At 43.6% G+C, this 14601-nt stretch overlaps 2 protein-coding genes across 2 annotated transcripts; both read right to left on the bottom strand.

Moving 5' to 3' along the window:
* Positions 1 to 843: 843 nt before the first annotated feature.
* MRPL50 (mitochondrial ribosomal protein L50) lies at positions 844 to 1541 on the bottom strand. Its single transcript, XM_065745237.1, has 2 exons — positions 1385 to 1541; positions 844 to 1254 (listed from the first exon to the last, which is right to left on the bottom strand). The coding sequence occupies exons 1-2, from the start codon at positions 1507 to 1509 to the stop codon at positions 861 to 863; spliced, it is 519 nt and encodes a 172-aa protein (XP_065601309.1). The 5' UTR covers positions 1510 to 1541; the 3' UTR covers positions 844 to 860.
* A 997-nt stretch (positions 1542 to 2538) lies between these two features.
* ALDOB (aldolase, fructose-bisphosphate B) lies at positions 2539 to 10441 on the bottom strand. The gene is made up of 9 exons (XM_065745180.1): positions 10308 to 10441; positions 5566 to 5687; positions 5072 to 5283; positions 4766 to 4820; positions 4456 to 4616; positions 4222 to 4305; positions 3804 to 3978; positions 3461 to 3660; positions 2539 to 3023 (listed from the first exon to the last, which is right to left on the bottom strand). Exons 2-9 carry the CDS (start codon positions 5675 to 5677, stop codon positions 2928 to 2930), a joined length of 1095 nt encoding a protein of 364 aa, XP_065601252.1. The 5' UTR covers positions 5678 to 5687; positions 10308 to 10441; the 3' UTR covers positions 2539 to 2927.
* Positions 10442 to 14601: the final 4160 nt, after the last annotated feature.

Raw genomic sequence — 14601 nt, 5'->3', positions numbered from 1 at the left:
TTTGAATGAATGAGTGCCATTACTCAGAGTATTTATTGATTACTCCCTGCACACAAGCAGCATCTACTCTTACTGTAAATAACCTGCTTTGTATTGAACACAGTCTCTGGCATTTCTCAAACTACTGCACATTTATTTTATCATCCTGAATTCATCTGGTTCCAATCACACACACCAAGAATAAGCAAACAGAAACACTGAGTAATAGCTACTACAAGGGCCAGCAGAACTTAAGACATATAAAAATGAGGTCACAGAAGAATGCTGGAAGCTACCTCGAAGGCAGCCACCTTCACAGGGCTGCTGAGAGTTCCCTGTTACTGAACTAATAGGTCTCAGAGCTCTATCTGGCATTCACTATGTTCATGTAGCAACTTTTAGTAGAACAAGTGGAGTTCTGTTTTAAGATGGTGTCTTAGATGGGTTTTAAAAGCATTTCTGACACAATTTTGATTCTCATAAAGGCAGGGGAGGAGACAGCAAAGATGCTGACATATCTCCCCATGCCTTCCCCAGCATTCTGTTGGTCTATGCTGAACAGCATCACAAAACACAGCAACACACTCATGTAATCCCATTACACAGTTTGGAACCAAAGACAAGAAGTTTATGAGCAGCACTGCTTCACTCATCCCCACCAGACTCTAGGTGTCAAGACAGCATGACAGCATTTCATAAGCAGAACTTTTACTTTCTTCAGCATACAGTGCGCAGAAACAAATGTGAAGACAAATGGATGCACGTTTATTGGGGATATTCATGTTTGGTTGATATCACAATGAGCAGGTTCTGCTTCAGCTCCACAATCTGGCCATAAGAGCTGAACCAAAGTGCAGTACAGTGATGCTTACTGGCAGGGCTCAGTACTCCCTTGAAATCTTCAGGTTTGGGGGCAGCTCTGCAGCACACAGCTCATCTAACTTTGATACACCCTTCACAGGAGTGCTGTAGAAAGTCAGGACATCCTGAGCACTGCACATCAGGTGGAGCTGCGAGTTGGGTACAGCGTGACCAAGTTCTGCTGCCAGCTGGGCCAGGAGCCGATACTTCAGCTTGTTGTCCTTCAGGGACGCCTGCTGCCAGCTGCCAGCAAGCGACGGACCCCAAATCTCCTTGACACGAGCCTCGAGGATGCTCTGTATGTCCTCTGGAGGAACATACTTCCTGCTGCGCGGTGGCGGACAGATCAAGCTGGGTTCATTTTTCTCTTGAGGAATTACACCGACTTCTTCTACCTCTTTCTCCTCCTTCTTGCTGACATTAGAGAAAAGCGTTTTCAGTCACTACAGCGTTTTCAGTCACTACAGCAGCGCCCACACACTTAAAAATGCCTCCGAGCACAGCCACGCGCCTCCCGCCCCGGGCGCATCCCCCACACCCTCACCTGAGGCCGCCCCACAGCGTCCGGCGCGGCGTGTGACCCAGCAGCGGCCGCAGCCCCAACCCACGTCCCACGACACGCAGCCCCAACCCACGTCCCACGACACGCAGCCCCACGGCGGCCGCCATCTTGAGAAGGTCGCTCCCGCCCCGCTCGCCGCCGGAAGTGGCGTTTATCCCGCGAACGGAAGTGACGCCGACATCCCTCCGTGTGTATGGCAGCGCGGGATAAATGCGCGCGTGGGTTCGCTGCCCGCGGGAGGTGCGCAGTCTCTTTATCGAGATGTTCAGAACACGCTTGGATGCTTTCCTGCGCGGCCTGCTGGAGGGAACCTGCTTTAGCAACCCCCGCTGGGGGATCTGCTGGGGTCCCTTCGGTTCTGTGCTCCCCGGTGTCGGGGTTTGCGTGAGGCGCTGCCTCAGAAGCGAGCGGTTGTTAACGTGATGAGCACCGCAGAGTTACAGGAAAGTGATTCTGCCCCACGCTTCCAGCTGAAGGAATGGGTTTCTAGGAGAGAACAAGCATCTCCAGGCTTGTGTGGTCTTTGCGGGTGGGTGGGCTGCCCCACGGCATGGGTGTCGTGTGTTGCTGCGTGAACGTTCTTCTGGTTACTGTAGTTCTGCTGTTTCTACCGTGTATATCAAATAGCAGGGCTGCAGTTTTTCACAATATTGTGCTTTTTTTTTTCATAACAACTGTGCATTGTACTTTAAGGAAGCTTAACAGCATTATCAAGTACACGACAGCATACTGCAGGTCAAACTGTGGGCCTTCACCATCAACGTAATTATTCAAGTTACGTCAGCTGGGTAGGTCAAAATCCCTCCCTGCATTCTTGTGGCTAATTGCTCTGAAAATGCAATAATAATAGCACCAAGGAAAATAGCCTTTGCATATCTTATGTTATTTACTTGTGTCCAGAGTCCAGTGCAGAGCTTATTGTGTTACATCTCTGAGCTTTTCTTAGTGTTTGTCTTCAGTTAGAAGGACTAACATCTCCACTTTCATCACTACTGGATTATTTCACTTAGACCTTCTCAGGGTTTCCCAAGCTCAACAAGAGTAATGCTTTGTCTTAATTTCTGTGTGTGCTGCTGAGAACCAAAGAAATGAAAAAGGGTGAAAAGTTTGTAAAGAATAAGGATTTGTGAGGTGTGTTGATTTTAATAGTTGTTTTATTCACAAGATTAAAGATACAGACAGGTTTTATAATTCAGGATTTGACTGCAAAATGAGGTAATGGGGGTATCTATCTCAGTTGCTAGGGAACTACTACTACTCTGGGAATTAAGTTTAAACTAGAAGGAGAGCAGATTCGTGATTCAGTGTTAGTTGTTTCTTGTGTGGAAAGAATTATTTATTTGGAAAATGTAAGCGAAAAAAGAATATCCCCATTGTAAATTGTGGAAGCCAAGGTAGGAGAGTAAACTAATCCATTTCCAGTTTTCTTCAGGGAAAGGGAAATTAGGTTTCTTTGTTTTTGTTTCATTTCAGAGTATCTTCCACCTTGTGGAGAAGGACAGGACAAGTGCAGATTCCTGTGCTTTCAATAGGTATAGCTGGCAGTGAAAAGTGACTGCATGGCAGCTGCATCAGTCTTCCCAGATGTGACATATTGTCCTCTGCAAGCTAAACTATTAATCTGAAAAAGAAAAGGAGGGGAATCTGTTAGCTCTGAGTAAGAAAGACAGCTCTAGAAAGACAGTATGAATGAACAAAGGACATAAATAAGGGAAATGAAGTCATCTTTGGTATTTGTCAATGGTATTTAAGAGCTAGCTTAATTTTGTAATGCTGCCAAGGCAGTCCCCAGGTTTGTCTCTCTGGTCTGTCAGTTTTTTTCAGACAGACATGCAGTAGGTACAAATCCACTTTGTGAAACAAAACTACCCAATTGCCTCTGGTGGCAAGAAACCTGTGCTGTTTCTTGCATTAGGCTTCTGTCACACAGACCAGAATAACAACTTTTGTATAAATAGAGCACCAGGAAGGACAGGGATAAGAGGAACCTATGGAAGATGACAGCATATCTTCCTCTCCAGTGAGCAGCATCTCTGCATCAAGGGGAAGGCCTCATACCTGCGCCCGCTTGCAGAAAGCTTCCTGTGCAGCCTTCTTATTCTCTGATTTGCCAAGCCATGCTGCCAGGGCAGAGGCTTGCAGGGCTCTTCCATATGAGAAAGTCAGTTTCCAAGGCTTAGGCAGAGGGGACTGGTTCATGGCATTCAGGTTGAGAGAAGCCTCCTCTTCACTTTGACCTCCAGACAGGAAGCAGATTCCTGCAAGACAGAGGCCTCAAGTCTTACAAATCAGATGTTCCAGCTGGCAGAGTTACTGACTGTGTCAGAGAAATCAGCACATCAGATGTAGGAGCAAGTTTAGTAAAACTGAAAGGTTATATTAGGAATGAATCAAGAATCACCAGGAACAGCAGCAGGAACAGTGCGGAGGAGAGTAGTAACAGTTGCTGCAGCCACATCCTGAGGGGTGTACTTCTTGGGGCAGGAATGCCCAGCTGTCACCATGTTGGGTTTCAGCAGTGTTCCTTCCAGATAGACATGATGGTCATTCAAGGCCTTGTAGACAGCAGCCAGAACCTAAGGATTGAAAATGAAAATTGAATACAGGCCTGTGCTCAAATCTTTACTTCAACCTGCTGTGGAAAGAAAGTTATTCCTTGTGAGTGTGAGAAGATCAAACATTTCACTTTCTCTTAAAATTTATTACAGAAGCTGCCACCCTAGAGAGACCTGGAAAACTTTTGTAATACTTTTGTTATGATCTGGCATAAGATTTACCAGTGATTTGTGAGGGTGAGGAGAGAATAAGGGATCCTTTACCTTTTCTGTGACATACTGGCAGCGCTGGAGATCATGGTCACCATCAGGCAAGACTTCTGGCTCCACAATAGGCACTAAGCCATTCTAAGGAAGGAAAAACAAGGAAGTCTTTGTCAGTGTGGAAGGAAAAAACTCTGCTTGCTGTCTTTACTGTGTTTGGTGGTATTTGTTCCGTTATCGCAGTGAGGAAGGGGCAACAGCACCTTAAGAAATTTTGTTGGAGGGTAGAGATACCTGCTGGCAGATGCTGGCATAACGTGCCAAGGTGTTGGCATTCTCTTGGATGGCAAGTTGAGAGGGTGTTGTGCTGCTGATCTTCAACACTGCACGCCACTTGCCAAAGTCAGCACCATCTTTCTTGTACTGGGCACAGCGCTCAGACAGTTTATCAAGTCCTGCAGATGAAAGAACAGTGCTTCACTGAGAGGATAGGATGCAGCTCTGAAATGTGCCTTGGCACCAACCATGGTTGCACCTCCTCTTGATTCACACTGTGGCTTGTACTGTACCACTCACAGCTAAGGCTTCTTAGATCTCACCTTACCTTGTATGGTGGTTTCTCCGTTTGTTCCTGCCAGAGGAGCAGTGCCTGCATCCAGCTGGAGACAGCAAAAATAGAAAGGGTTACAGAGTGACAGAAGTGAGTCCAAACCATGTGACCCAGGGCGGGTCTACTTTTGCACATTGGCTGTAAGAGAAATATGGGGCTGAACACACCAGAGGAACACATAAGGAAGGAAAGGGCTGCAGCAAAGGGGAAGAAGTGGATTGGATAGAAAGGGAAGTGTGCATTTGGCTGTGGGGAATGGCTCAAGAGTTCTGTTGGCACGGAAGGATAATAATAGCTCACCTTTATTCCCACCACAATGCCTTTTTCTTTGATGATAGCTGGAAATGGCTTTCCACTGCTGTCTTTCTGATAGAGAGTCTCATGGAAAAGGATCACTCCTCCAATGCTCTTGTTGATGGAAGCATCAGAAGAGAAGAGGATTTCTCGAAAAGCACGACGATTCTCCTCTGTGTTCTCCACATTGATCCTCTGCAGCCTATTTCCCATAGTACCTAACAAGTTGCAAAAGGCCAGACAGAAATATATCAGGCTTTGCTACCCCTCCTGGTCACTGTAAGCAGTAAATAGAATGAACTTTGGCTATAGTGTAGACCTTCCCTTCTCAATACACGGTTTGTTATCATTTTAGTTTCAGTTCTGATTTGTCTGAGTTGTTCCTGCTCACTTAACTGTTTTTAACTGTCTTTTTTAAATTACTCTACTGAATTCAAAGATGAAACAAAATTAAGAGAAAAATACCGGGTATTGCAAATTGATTGCTATTCAGAACTCACCAACTGATTCATCTGCAGCTAAGATCCCTTTTCCAGAAGCCACTATCCGCTGAGCAATGTCTGAAAGAGCCTTCTTCTGCTCTGGAGACAGTGCTGGGAACTGGTGGGTCATGGTGACTTATCTGCAGGGAAAAAAATGTAGTTTGAAGATGAGGAGAGGCTTTGTGAGCAAACAGTCCACTTGGGTCATTAGCCTGGAGTGTGCCTATTGAAGTCTTCCTAGTGTTTATCCAGCCCATGTGGTTGTCATATGCCCAGAAATCCAGTGTGAGTTTTTCTTGTATGTCTGGCAAAATTAGAACTGGAAAGAGTAGGAGCCACATCTTTACATATCCTTCTGAATCAGAAGGTGTGAATGAGTGTATATTACACAGATTTGCTTGGAGACTAAAAGAAAGTTAGTGTGTCAAAAAACAAACAAACAAAAAAACAAAAGAAGTGTGCCAGATTTATATGCAGGCAAATTGCAGATTTACAGCCTGTTGGTTCTAATCAGAAAACTGCCAATTGTCACATAGCTTGTTTTCCCATCTTCTTAGCCATTCTCCTCCTCCCATTCTCTGCCCTGCCTTCACAGTATTTTCTACTTTGTCTGGTTGCCTTATCACTTCTTTCATGCCTTGTTCTGTAATTCTCTCCTTCCCCGTGGCTAAGGACTGTAAAGCATTGCTTACTCTGCATGAGAAGTGGGAGGTTAGAGGGATTCACCTCCCCTTTTTGTCTTCTCACCTTTGACAGAGGCTTACCAGATGCAGATAACCAGGTCTAGTTCTGTCTTCTCCTGACAACACATTTGGTCCTAGTAGATCTCTCATTAAACTGGATTAAATTACAGCTTATCATCTGAATAGTTCAGGATAATTCTCTACATATGTGTGTATGTGAGTCTGAGAGGGGGACTTCTCTGTCATCATCTTCTATAGCTAGAGGGCCAACAGACCACAGCACGTGGTACATCCATGAGATAAATCACTTAAAACAACATTTAGGTAGCACCTGATCAGAAACAGTGAATTGCTGTGCAGACTGGTGAGGAACAACTCTATTTGTTCGCAGCCTCTGTGAAAAAGGCTTGCAAATTGCAGGTTGTCCAAGGCTGAATTAATGCACTGCTAAACCAGTAAAAGGAATTCAGATTTACAGCTTGTAGTGTGCTACAGGATGAGCAGGTGTATCCAGGTATCTTTAATACAGCTAGTTGAGATGCAAAACCATCACTCTAGTAACACATCATGCAATAAGATATGTCTCATATCTTGCCTGTTCTCTGTGCTTCCATAAAGATAGCAAAGAGGCATTTATCACCCAAGAACAGCCAGCAATGCAAATTGTTGAAATATGGAAGTGTGAGGTTTCACTGGTTAATACTGGGCTATTCTTCCATGAATGAAGCTTCTATGCTTTATTAGAAAACTTGAAGGAACTTTATTCTCAGTAACAGTATCTAGAATTGTCCCACACTGAAGTTTCTCAAGAACATTTTTATCCACCCATTTTAGGCTGCCAACTAGTATCATAAGCTCAAGTTGTTTCACACTGGTGTGTACACATATGTGACAGCAAGCATTCTCTTTGTGTTAGCTACTCACGTATCATTGTTTTTAAAATGTAAAAGAACAAACAAAAGCATAAAATTGTACTGAATGCATAACAACTATCACTTGGCTACCTGGAGTGTTTGTCAGGTTTCAGCAGCTCCTTAAACAAAGGAAGGTCTTTGTTCAGCCCCCAGCACCTGACCAGGAGGAGACAGGGGTGGGGAGAAAGAGGAAAGCACAGTTGTGAAAGCAAATATTGCATTGCTGAAGTCTCAAGTTTTCCTCAGCCATCGTAATAGAGGGCTTAAAGGGAAAATATGTTTATGGATGTCAGCACAAACATTGCATCCTGTTAATAGGGGGAAACAAAGGGCAGAGGCAAGCCAAACAGCAGAAGGAGAAAACAAATTCCACTTCAGGTCATCTTACAAGCATTAATATGTCTTTGATTTCTTTTATTTCCAGCTACCTGAAGTGACTTGCATCTTCTAATCTTACAGAAAATCTCACCTGGATGGTAAAGATCAGGTTAGTGTCTGTATTTTTTTTCTCTTTGTTTCTTCATTGCCTGTTTGTATATAATTGTTTCCAAACGTGCTGGGTCAAACTCAAAATACACTTTGTATCCAGTGTGTGTGGTTTTGGCTGCTCACTTTTAAGCACAGTTCTTCAGCAACCATTCTTGACAGTTTGCAATACAAAGCACATGTGCATATCATTGCACTGTGCATATAAGAGATTCTGTTTCAGAAGAGTGCACATGACAAGATTTGAAGAAGCAAAAGCTGCAGGTACAGATAAAAACATACTATTGATAGTGAAATGCCTTCAAAAATTTAGACTGCCACCTTTGGGCATAGTGTTAACTTGACTAGATTTACTCCTCTTTCACACTGTATATGTTGGAGGATCAGCCCCATAATGTGTCATGTACTTTATATTCTCTTTATAGTTGGTACATCCATTGGCCGCTGATTATTTGGCCACTTGTCAAACTGGCAGGTCTGAGTGGGTGGGTAGGCCTTGCTGACAGAGCACATTCTTATCTAGACCTCTGAAAACACTCATCTGACAGGACTGGCTGACGTGCTTTGTTGCAGGGTGGCCACTCAGTCCAGCCTGACCAGGGAGAGGGAGGAGAGCAGCAGGAACACTGTGGAGTTCAGCCAGGACAAATAGCCAGCCCACTCCTGGCACTGGTTCTGCTGGGGTCAGTGAGACTGGGCTCTGACTGTGCCTGTCAGGTGGGGAGCTGAGCAGGGGCCAGCAACAAGGCACAACAGCACCTTGCACAAGCAGGGTTGTGGCCTGGACTACCAGGGGAGGACAGAGATTATCCCTCTCTCTGCTCAGAACTGGTTACACCATGACAGGGTACTGCATCCACTTTTGTGCACCTGCAGTACAGAAAAGATGTCAACAAACTGGAGTTCAGTAGCTGCCACCAGGAATGTCAGTGGCTGGAGCAGTTGCTCTGTGAGAAGTCCATGTGGCTGGGGCTAACTCTGCCTTGAGCAGAGGTGGCTTCAGGGGCACCTCTCAGCAGTCTCTGGTACCTTGAGAAGTGATCTGCAGACAGAGCTAGGCTCTTCACATCTGCGTGTGGCAGGAGAGTGAGACAAGAGGCATAAGCTGAAACTACAGAGATTCAGAATGGAGAAAGTTTTCTTCACTACTGGGACAGCCAAATAGTGGAGCAAGTGGCTGTCTTTATCCATAGAAGCTGTCAAGACCTGCCTAAGCAAAGCCAGAAGCTGCCTGTTCTGAGCAGGACAATGGGCTACATACAGACCTCCCCATTTTCCTTCCAGTTTGAACTACCCTGTGACTCTGCAGGAGTACTTGGTTATGGAAGCCACAGCAGAAGCTGTGTCTCCTGTATATACAACGAAGGAGCAGTGAGGGAAGGACAAGATGTTGCTCCCTTCATATTGTGGTAGAAGTGCAGATTTTAATATAACAAAATACTTCATTTCTGGGTGCTGAGAAATGAGACAAGTGCACAGGACAAAAAAAAAAATTCAGACTTATGTCACCTAGAAAAATCAGTATGCTAACCATTGATGTAGTAGTTTTTGTGAAAGCTCTGAAAAAGCAGATTTAACTATCTCAACAGGTCTTTGGAGGCATATATAGGTTAATCACCAGGTAGGTTTTTCCTTTCTTATGAGGGTGAGAACAGGGTTCTTTCTCATCCACATGTATTGTCTAGGGACCTTACTTCAGCAGCCTATCTCATGTGGATAGGAATATGTGAGACCTGCCCTGGTTCCCATGTAAGCTTCAGAGCTGTACTCAAAACTCTGAGTGAATGTACCCCCATTTAATCTCTCAAACAAGAGTAAAAGGAAGTTATTCTCAGGGACCTGGCTTCTGCAGTCCATATAGAAAACTCTTGGGGCACTCAAGGTGGGTGAGGTGGCAACAAATACTTCTATCTTGGAAGTAAGCGTGATCCTTCGGGTGAAAGTTCTCCCTCAGGGCTGGGCTCTAGTCAGAGAAGGTAAAAATCTGCTTCAGATTTAGGTAAGAATTCAAGATTTGTGACAGCAGCAGGGGAGGTATGTGAAGCAGTGGTCAAGGTTTCAGATAGGCTAAGTAGTTTTGGCTGCAGAGCACATGGGATGGCTGAGAGACTTGGTGAGGATCAGAGTTTGTTGACAGGCAGTCTCCAGAAGCTGACTGCTTGCAGCTAGAAAAGTTACAGCTTCTTGTAGGGTCATAAAAATACTATTCCCAATTCTCTGTTCTTTTTCCTAGTTTCCTGCATTGCACAGTACCTTACATCCCCCTACCAAAGAATCCTCTCAGCACTGCTGACAATGAACACAGATAATTCCAATCATTCTTTCTTCTTACAAAACAAAAATTCATGTTCTGCACAAGCAGAAATAAACACATAAGAATTGAAGCAGTAGAAAGCCATGCAGGTATGTTCTTCCTCTAGGCCCCTGTACTAAGAAATCACTTACTCCAGGAGAGCTGAACTGTTAAACTAAGTTAGAAAGCCACTGTTAGCAGTTGGAGATCACAGCAGCAATGCTGAGTGCTCACTTCTTGCAAGCTTTGTTCTGAGAAGTAGAAATAAAAACAAACCCTGACACCCCCCCCCCCCTCAAAAGACTTGTTCAGATAAACACATTGTGTCACAGCTGCTGATACATGTACCACCTCTGCAGTGTAGAAACAAATGGCTGCACTTACTTGCTGTTGGACAGTGCCTCCCAGCTCCAAGTTTCCGGTGAGGTGGCTGCAGGCAAAGAGACCCAGTCCTCCCAGTCACTAAGTTTTATAAAATTCTTGACCGTTTTTTTTTATTTTTTTTCCTCCCACTCCTTTATTCTCCCTCCTCTCCAGGCTGGTTGGGCAGATATTCTTGCCTAGAACAGCTGATTGGCTGCTAGATAGCAACCACCCACAACCATTGGACCTATTTGCTGTCCCTGCTTTTCCGCCCACTTTCCCTCCCCCATATATATAATGCAATTTATGATGCTGTGAAACTGAGACTTTTCCAATTCTTTCAGATTATTCTTTTTCCTTCAAAAAAATGTGCTGTGAATAACTACGGGAGAAGCCATGAAAAGTTTTTACAGGGATACGGGGCATAACTTTCAAAGTTATGTTCAACATCTTCAGAAATCCTGTGCTCAGGAAGCTGCACTGTGCAGAGGGGAAGATTAGAAACCAAAATGCAGAACTGCTGGAGCAGACTCTTCATTAGCATGAGTTTCTGTCATTCCTGAAGCTCACTAGGTGTTACACTGATTTTCTTCAATTGAAAATTTAGCACGGAAATATGCTTTCACTTCCTAATTTGTATTTGGAGTGAGAAAATGCCACGTTATGGTACCAGGATTAGAGAAACCACAAGTTCTGATTTTCTTTCACGCTGTAAGTGTGAGAATGGTGGTTATCAGAAGTAATGTGCCCACTGGGAGAGGTGCAAGTCTCCATGAAAAGCCCACTGAAATATCTTCTCCCCACATTACAGTGGCACGCTGACTTTTCAGTTGCTGAGTAAGATTTTTCTTTGAAAGACACTAATGTGTCATATATGGTGTATCAGCATTCCACTTTATATCAGGTCACACCATGGCTGTTCATCAAATCCAGACATAGACCTGATTATGTTGTTGTTTTCTTCATATTGCTGGTCCATAGTCATGGAGAGAAGAACAGTGTGGGGCTGTTTGGGAAACATCATACCCTCAGCAAAAGTATACTCTGTGACCTTGGACATTAGTATGTTTCTACTCCAAAACCCTAGTGTTTGCCCAAACAGTGACGTAGTTTCTCCATTTGTTTGGCTCATGTGGGGACACCTTTAGCCTTTACATGGACACGATGAGATGACTGATTTCCACTCCCACCAAGCAGTGCTGTCTTCGTTAGGGCTCTTTCTCCCTGAACCAGTCTGTCCTAGAGCTGCATGCCAATGTCCGTGTCTGTGGGACATTTAAACAGTGAACACACTGCCAGAGTCTGCATTCCACAACAGTCAGCAGAGGAATCTCTGAGAAAACTGAGAGTATGGTCTAACAGAGTCTAGGTGAGGGCCTCGTTCTTGTCCTGCTCTGTTATCTTTAATTTTCTCCTCCCCAGTCCATCCTTTTTTTTTTTTTTTTTTTTTTTTTTTCAGAAGAATGCTCTGGCACATGACTGACAAGAAAGCTTTCCCTGGTTCATGCTGTTTGCTTTATGTGCCTTTTCTCCCACCCTAGCAGGAAAGGGAATTCCAATACATATTAAGATTTCTGAAGCACAAAAATTGAGGCATCTTTTATGGATTGGAAGTATTTTTCTTGAAAAAAATTATCTGAGAGTCTCTTGGGACCAAGAAGATTTATACTGATAGACAGGAAAGTATGTGAAAGTGTTTCTTTCCCCGAGTTGTCTATAATATGTACTGAGTAACTGTTCAAGAAAGGTTGGAGAAGTATTCCTGATAAAAATAATCTGATATTTTAAAACCACTTAGATAATCCCATGCAGCCCCTTTCCACTCTTAGTTCTTTCAGAATTACATATACACATTTTCCCTATGGGTCATTTCCATTCCTTCTAGGCCAAAATACAAGTCCTAGCAGAGATTCTGAGCAAAAGAAGTGCAGAGACTTGTGGCTGAGTTCTTCACTTAATTTAGGAATCACAGCCATGTCATGCAGAATGAGCAGTCACTCCAGATAATGTCACTCTAAGGTTTAGTGCTATTAACATGCAGAATCGTGCTGCAGACCATGATCCACAGAAATTAGTAGTGATGTAACATTAAAAATAGACTTACTGGAAAAGAGACCTGTAATCATAGTTTAGGGATACTTACAGCCCTGAAGATTAAGTTATAGTGGTATTATATCTCCACAGGAGGCAGGAGGAATAAGCTTGCACCGTGCAGGGAATGCAGTGTACTCACATGAAACATAGAAACTAACCTGAGATATCATTACCCACACAAACTTTTCTACAGCAAAATCATTGCATTAGCTGAGCTATAAACCTGTTTCACCCAGCTGGTGTTTGAACAGTGTTTGAGTATTGTCATCTCTCTCAGCTTTTCAATCTGCTAACTTATTTTGGAATTTTGTTTTTGTGTGTTTTTTAATTTAAGCTTTTTTTCAGAGTAACATAATGCAGCTGTGGGGCTGTGGCTAGCGAGAGGTCTGTCTACCAGTGTGAACACCCTTGGTTGAGGGCTACAGCTCCTTCAGAAGAAGTTGAATTTGTGGCTGTGGGTAGCTGACTTCAGACCATGCATCACATCTCAGGAAGGCTGGAAGACCTGGGTGGTCCTGCGTGGAGTCAGGAGTTGAATTCAGTTATCCTTATAGGTCCCTTCCAATATTGCACTTTTTATTATTGGAATATTCCAATAATATGGGATATTCTGTGATATTTCTCTCTCACAAATGTGGCATTTCAGAATTGAATTTTGTATTTGAATGGCTTGGGTGTTTTGCCAGTGTTGATTCTTCAACCTGAAGTTACCATATACAAGTTGACAGAAGTATTCTGTATATTAAATGTTTTTGAAGACCACCAGAATCCTTTATAGGTGGCTTAGGCTATTATCTGGTTTTATTTTATGATTTTGCTTTTGACAGTGCCAAATGTATTGTTTGCAAGTACTGGATTTTTACAGCAGAAGTCAATTTAATAGCTGCCCTTGTAATATGCCTGGAGTAGCCCTGCTTTCAGAGACTCAGTTCTGCATTGATGTTTTGAGTGAAGTCTGTTGCTGGATTAAGTACTTCAAAATGCGTGGAAAGCCTGACTTAAAGACATGAGGTAAAAGAAAAAGAATTGTTTAGAATCCTGTTGGTTGCTGCTTGTGTTTTTCTGTCTGTCTAGCAGTAGCATTCTGATATTGATTTTTGCCTGGTATTAACATGCCTTTAAAAGAAAATAAGTGAACGCGAAGACAGACAAAAGACAAATTGTAATAGACCTGAAAAGTATGTAGGAAAAGGAAAAACTGCATAACTAAGTTTCAGAGATTACATAAGTGGCCATCAATTGAAAGGTCAAAAAGAAAACTGAGTTAAAACTTCCCTCTGCACTTCAGGAAATGACATAGTATGAATTTTATCAGAACTTGTATACGTGGTCAGACCTGTGAGAGGGTTGAAATGAGGTGGAAAAAAATAGCTGAAACTTAGAAGAAATCTGAATCTAATATGCATCCACATGAAAAACACCTGCCTCTGTGTGCCCCAGGAGAGTGCTGCCTGCGTGATGGGGTTAAAGTCTAATCAGAACAGATGAGCTGAGTGGAGTCTGCCTCCTCTTCACCTCTCTGCCTCGTGCTGGATGTTTCCTGTTTTCTGTACTCTGCAGTCTTACTTAACTGTTTCAAAGTCCAGCTTGTTCATCCCTATCTAATCAGAGGTATTGTTTATTAAGTGATTTGTTTTCCTCATTCACCTAACACTCCTAGCCCCCACTGCAGAGAGCCTGTCCTTTAACCCCACTGAAAGAAATCAACTGTATTCCTAGTTCTACAGTACTCAGCTGTGTCTGCAGGCACGTTGTATGTGGAGGGTGCTGGGCAGGGCTGGTGCAGGACCTCATTCAGGCCAGGAAGGTCTGCTTGCTCTTCTGACTTCTGGCTTAAAGCTGGGCTGCAACAGACATCACGGCTCAGAGTGAAATATAAACAAGTGTATGTCTTGACTGCTAACAAAACCCAAATGTTCACAGTGATTCCTGTACTGGGGACAGCAAAAGGGGATACAACTTCAAATCACTCTGTCAGTGGTGACTTTTCTGGGCTGTGCAAAATACCTGTTACAGGTCGTCTTCTGCTTGTTGTATAGGGCGTGAAGATAAATGCAGTAATGACTGTGGTTTTCTGTGCCTTTTTGCTGACATTTTGCTTCTAAAAAGAAGGTTAAGTAAATAACTGCTGCTGGAGTGGGACACTTTTCTGTTAATTACCACTTTATCTAAGCAGCACAGATTCAAAAAAACACATTTAGGTGCTGCATGCTAATGTTAG

Source organism: Cyrtonyx montezumae, unplaced genomic scaffold (assembly GCF_038088225.1).
Source record: "Cyrtonyx montezumae isolate F1298 unplaced genomic scaffold, pur_monq_1.0 scaffold_34, whole genome shotgun sequence".
Classification (NCBI taxonomy): domain Eukaryota; kingdom Metazoa; phylum Chordata; class Aves; order Galliformes; family Odontophoridae; genus Cyrtonyx; species Cyrtonyx montezumae.
The sequence above is the reverse complement of the archived record's forward strand: the minus strand, read 5'-3'. Positions and strand labels throughout refer to the sequence as shown.

Coding starts and splice junctions, on each gene's coding strand:
- MRPL50 (XM_065745237.1), bottom strand. CDS start 1,509: ATGGCGGCCGCCGTGGGGCTGCGTGTCGTGGGACGTGGGTTGGGGCTG. Junction 1,255..1,384: donor ACGCTGTGGGGCGGCCTCAG/GTGAGGGTGTGG, acceptor CTCTAATGTCAG/CAAGAAGGAGGAGAAAGAGG.
- ALDOB (XM_065745180.1), bottom strand. CDS start 5,677: ATGACCCACCAGTTCCCAGCACTGTCTCCAGAGCAGAAGAAGGCTCTT. Junction 4,821..5,071: donor GCATTGTGGTGGGAATAAAG/GTGAGCTATTAT, acceptor TGCTGTCTCCAG/CTGGATGCAGGCACTGCTCC. Junction 3,024..3,460: donor CTTTCTGCAAGCGGGCGCAG/GTATGAGGCCTT, acceptor TTTCTTTTTCAG/ATTAATAGTTTAGCTTGCAG.